Below are 5564 nucleotides of genomic sequence, written 5' to 3'. Positions count from 1 at the left end.
GGAAATCCGCTGCGTAGAACCATGCCAGGTAGTCCTTCAATGATATGTGTGAACATTCTACTGAAAGTCCAGACTGCCACCCGAGATCATTGACCCAGATTGACATTATTTTATTTGATGTCTCATAGGTTCTAGTTCAGATGTTGATATTCGACAGTCCGCAGAAATATGCACCACAAGTTTCCAGCGAATTGCATTCTTACATAATCGGAACTAAATTACTTTCGTACTCTCATGTGCATGTCGTCGGTGTCCGTACATTTATTCAAAATAGCGATATCAAAATGTGATAAATATTCACAGAAACAAAAATAAGGAAAACCTAAAGGTAAAACGGATATTGTTGTCAAAGATTTCACACAGACGCAACAAATACTTGACTTGTAATACCAAGCTAGTTCACCTAAATTTTTCATGAAAAGAAGTCGAATGAGCAATTCATGTCCTGTTCAAAACTAAAGTCCAAAAGTCCACTATTACACATACATGTATGTAAGGGCCACAGTGCATTGTGGAAGGGCAGCGTACCAGTTATTGGACACGTGCAATGGCTGGTGCTGTAAGGTACTTAATCTGAACCCGTGAAGATCCAGGTGGCTGGAACTGATCTTCAGTAACCCATGATTGTCATAAAAGACGACTAACGGGATTGGGTTGTCAGGCTCTCTGACATGGCGGACACATGTCAGGCACGGAGCAACCCAGTTTTTCTTCGCGTAATCCCGATAGGTTTCACAGATATAAATTTAGATACTATGAGGGCTTGTCCAACTTTTCTCGCATCAATCATGTTTAAGCCCGGGGTTCTTTTTGCTAAGACATTGCAGGGCATCTTTTTTGCACAGACCGGAACTCATGCTGCTGGTCACTGGACCGTTTGGTATAGACTCGAATATTTATAGGCATTTACTGGAATATTGCTGAGTGCGGCGCAATACTAATTCGGATTCATAATTAATAAGGATTCCAAACGCGATTAGTACTCTAGTTTAGAGACATTACTCAGCGTTAGTTCATTAGAAAGTCTGCTACCAAAGAATCTTAATCTCTGTTTTCAGATAGACTACTTTTTCGAGGACGCCATTGTCGTCTGGCCACTGAGCCATGTTGGACGCCGACGCACTGATATTGAACTTCTTATGGAGATTTGTAAGAGGGCAGGCAGTCCCGTACCACCACCCTGCCCCGTCACTTACAGCGCATCCCGAGGGGTCAGGGTGGTCCCACGTGGCGAACCTCTGACCGTTGATGTGCTTGCTTGCCACTCCGTACTCAAACCCATTGCCAGACGCTTTAGAAGAATGATAAAATTTACCAGTGTATGTTAGAGTGTACCCACTGGCTTCATCGCCAATCTTGAAAGAAGTGTAGTAGTATTGCCCATTCAGTGCACCAGTTCCACGTACAAGCATGTCGAAGGTGGCACTGCGTTGGTTTGAGATATAGTGTAGAGCTTCAAGTCCGAGCCATCTGTTGCACGGCGTGGTCCAGCCAGTCTTGTATTCAGTCCATGTCTTGTTGTAATCATTCTGGCAGCCGGATCCTCGTTCTTCGACCACCGTCCACCCTCCGTAGCCAAGTAAACATTCCACCTCGTACTCCCTCGGAGCGTTCAGAGGCCGGATAATGATGATTCGAATGTTAGATGATATCCCTCGCATTCCATCGTTGAAGGCCTCAGAACAATCTGAAAATAAACAGAAACTATAATAGATGCCGAACTTGCTGATGTAAACTTGTTGTTTATGTAAACCTTAACTGAAGTATTGGATACGAAGATTAACATTAAACATAGAATAAGAAGAAGAGCAAACATATTGATGGAAAGGGTCAGTGAGTGAGTTAGTTTAGTTTTACGCCGCACTCAGCAATATTCCAGCTATATGGCGGTGGTCTGTAAATAATCGAGGCTGGACCAGACAATCCAGTGATCAACAACATGAACATCGATCTGCGCAATTGGCAGTCAACGAGCCTTGCCACCCGATCCCGTTAGTCGCCTCTTACGACAAGCACAGTCGCCTTTTATGGCAAGCATGGGTTGCCGAAGGCCTGTTCTACCCCGGGACCTTCATGAGTCTGAAAAGGGTCAGATCATCTTCTGGGATGATCTTTGCGCATCTTAATTACTTACAGGAATCGGTGCAGTTGAAGGCCTCGCTACAGTCTCAAAATCGAAAAGATTTTGAGAAGATGACCGAACTAAACTTGATGTTTAACTTAATTTAAACTAAAGCGATGAATGCCAAGGTTAACAAAACAGAAGACTTCAGATTAAGAGGGATAGGACCTTCTGGAATGATCTCTGCAAATCCCTAAAACTGACAGGAATCGGGATTGGGCGGTAATAAATAAAATACCCCTCTGTATATATAGGACCTTGAGTATCATATTTCAGTGTCACCTCCAGAGACACGGTGACCGTTGATCTGGCCTGTTCAGACACTGCATTTGCATGTTGGCCATCTGTTTTGTATAGTGCGTATACTTGATATTCTGGAAACGTGGAGTTGTTCCATGAGGGTGAGTTTGTTTTGCAGTTGTGCGATGGAACCGATATAATTATAATCACTATATATATATCGCACATATCCACGCTACTAGTGCTTGCTCAAGGCGCTGATATTTACGATCATTGGATGTAAACCATAACGGCACATCGTATTATCAACCTCAATTCCCTCGGGAGTATACATACTCGTGCTGCCTCTAGGCCGTGTTTATTGTGACTCCCTCGTCCTAACGACGTACCCATTTATAGATGGGTGGACTGGGACACACGGTCACAGCACTTTGTCCAAGATCACTGCACGTTGCTGTACCTTTAAGTAGGTATTTGCCCGCATTCATGTGGCCACCATGTGGTCATCTAACCACGGCTTCGTGGCTCTTTTATGTGCACAGGGTTGTGTTCTGTATACTACGGAGTCTAACAACACGGAAGGAATCTACAATGTATTCACTCACGGTCACAGGCGGGCTTCATCCTGTCACCTCAACCTTGATGAATCACTAGCCTGGCCTTTTAGTCAACTCGCCCACCGCGCCCCACTACGAATGATCTCTTCGTTTCCACGCATTCAAGATTGCTGAGGGACTTTTCTCCTCATATGAATTACTTCCGTGCATTTTTCTTAACCATTCAGCCGCAGCTACAAATGGTGCCGAATGTAACTCACCTCTGTATCGCCTCTCACAGTATGTTCCAGTGTAGTCATCGGGACAGTCACACTTAGACTCGGTATCATTGTACGTTCCACCGTGTCGGCACCCACTCGCCTGAAGAGAAATCGGTATATGATTTCGAAGATGCTTCTATGGAGGATCTGATGAAAATTGCAAGATGGTTTATGTTTAAGTTGGACAACAGATTTGATAATACAAATATTGTCATCATGGACATGTACATCCGGTTCTACAAGACAACAGAAACAATGTTCTTCACATTGATGTACAGATAGTCAACTACGCATTGACTAGCATGCTTGTAACTGGGGTGATTCCACTGTTTGACTAACCTCTGTAAATGCTAGAAATAAAGGGGTACTGTTGGTTTATGTCATTTGTTTCTTGAATAACTCCAAAGTGGAGGGAGAGTATCGAAAGATTTGAAAGTTCTGCTTTCAGAAAAGAGCGCCAGCCCCAATTTCGACTGATCAAACTTGTCATGGAAACAACCATGTCGACAACATTTACTGTATTCGCCAACATTTTACCTTCAACTGCGTTTCTACGTCGACTGTTTTTCACTTTCCTTAAACAATTTCTACTATATTGGCAACGACTGGTTGCTGAAATTATCAATGAATAAATGATTCCTGGTTAAATATATCAAATTGCAAATGCAAACAAATAGGTTAAAACACGAGATGAAGATATTCCTGTGGCAAGTCTGAAGGGGAATAGGAAGAACTCACCGGCTCCAGAAAGACACACCCAGCGGATGCATCAAGATCTGAACACGACCCGTTTGATGTCTCTTGTAGTTTGTGACACACATGTCCACTCTGGGGGTCATCACAGAGGTTGACGGACATGCAGCTGGAATCTCCAAGACAGTTTAGTAAACATTGACCTTGAGATGCCACAACATCAGAGCTGAAAGGAGTCACTGGAAGAATGACATCTTCAGAACATCCGGGCATTGCTGTGAAAAGTTCCTGACGTAGCTCACTCGTGTAGGAGAAGTCAACAAGTAGCACCAAAATACAAGTAACAGGAACATGTAGCCAAGCTTGAAATCTGGCCTGTTCACAGGAATCCACCATTGTTGACACAACATTCATCTCTATCGATATCCTTTGTGGTTTTAGATACTGCACCCTTAACTGTCGACGTCTTCCTTCTCTAATGCGTGTGTAATCTGGGCTGCCATCAACACGACTTAAGAATCTTTGGTAATACTAATATCCAACTCGTCACAAAGTATTGGTCCAAAACAAAGAACTCTTAGTTTCCTTGGTTTGATTTGCTGTGGTATATTTGGTCATGTCTCTCCATTACCACCAACAAGTACCTGGATTTACTCGATAATAGGTCATCAAGTAGTTAATGGACGTTATTGAACCTGGTTGTAAATGTCTTGATGAATGTCAAATGTGCTTTGTTGTGACAGGTATCATACCTGCACAGACATGAAACATGTATACTGTGTTCAATAATCCAAACATATTTCCTTTTCAAACCCAACCACTGAACAAGGGCACTCAAATCAGCAATGGATCATAAATGGGCCCAATCAGAGTTTAAGGTGGTTGTATGTATTACATGTGTGGTAAGTTTAGCAGTGACGTCATACCACCAAGATTTCAAAGTACACGCGACTCATCTTCAGAAGTTATTTTGTCCTAGACACAAGATGAAAAGTTTCAATTATACTTTCAGAGAGTATTTTAGCAGGCATGTTGAAATAATTTCTTAATGTGAAGCATCAGTGAAAATATGATTTCCCATACAGTTCCATATTTTGTCTTGTAGCATGTTTCCCATGTCTGTGTTTTGTCAAGCGAACAATTAGTGTTGAACACTTCTGATATTTCGGTGATTACTAGCGATTTCTGAGATATTGACGATGACATGAGATCATGAACGCTAATTTGTTGTCATTCAGTTTACAGAAAATACGATAAGCTTGGCGTGAAGTGACTTACCACTCTTAGTTCTGTTGGGAACCAAACCTACCAACTTCCTTGCACAAGAAGCAAGCTTAACCTGCTCATTTGTTTGAAATTGTGAGTCTTTAATTTGATGACGATATTTTGTATCCATATTTACATGTCCTTTGTCACAGTGTAGTCTCTGAGTAGTCATCTGAGTTGTCACACGTTTTTTGTTCATGTCAAGATAAGGAAGTCAAATCTTTTATGAAGATAAAAAACGCTGACCGCTGAAGTGTTTAAATAGGAAGCCCTATTCCGGGAGTGAAAATCCAACCTCACGGCAAACAGGTCCTTCCTTAATTACCAGCAACCAGGTGCTATGGAAATAATTTAAGTGATTTGCGTCTGCCAGTCGTTTATGAAAGTAATCAGGAGAATAGTACAGGACACAATTCTGTTCCTTTG

At 42.3% G+C, this 5564-nt stretch overlaps 1 protein-coding gene across 1 annotated transcript; it reads right to left on the bottom strand.

Annotated features, from left to right (window-relative positions):
* Positions 1 to 502: 502 nt before the first annotated feature.
* On the bottom strand, positions 503 to 4268 carry LOC137256325 (fibrinogen-like protein 1). Its single transcript, XM_067794085.1, has 3 exons — positions 3918 to 4268; positions 3180 to 3279; positions 503 to 1687 (listed from the first exon to the last, which is right to left on the bottom strand). The coding sequence occupies exons 1-3, from the start codon at positions 4266 to 4268 to the stop codon at positions 1029 to 1031; spliced, it is 1110 nt and encodes a 369-aa protein (XP_067650186.1). The 3' UTR covers positions 503 to 1028.
* Between the last annotated feature and the right edge of the window lie 1296 nt (positions 4269 to 5564).

This window comes from Haliotis asinina, chromosome 11 (assembly GCF_037392515.1).
Source record: "Haliotis asinina isolate JCU_RB_2024 chromosome 11, JCU_Hal_asi_v2, whole genome shotgun sequence".
Classification (NCBI taxonomy): domain Eukaryota; kingdom Metazoa; phylum Mollusca; class Gastropoda; order Lepetellida; family Haliotidae; genus Haliotis; species Haliotis asinina.
This window is presented reverse-complemented; position numbering and strand designations above follow the sequence as displayed.

What these genes read in the sequence shown, in the direction of transcription:
- LOC137256325 (XM_067794085.1), bottom strand. Translation starts at nt 4,268, where the DNA reads ATGGTGGATTCCTGTGAACAGGCCAGATTTCAAGCTTGGCTACATGTT. An exon ending in GGTGTGTCTTTCTGGAGCCG is followed by an intron (nt 3,280 to 3,917) that starts GTGAGTTCTTCC and finishes ATTTCTCTTCAG; the next exon opens with GCGAGTGGGTGCCGACACGG. An exon ending in CTGTGAGAGGCGATACAGAG is followed by an intron (nt 1,688 to 3,179) that starts GTGAGTTACATT and finishes GTTTATTTTCAG; the next exon opens with ATTGTTCTGAGGCCTTCAAC.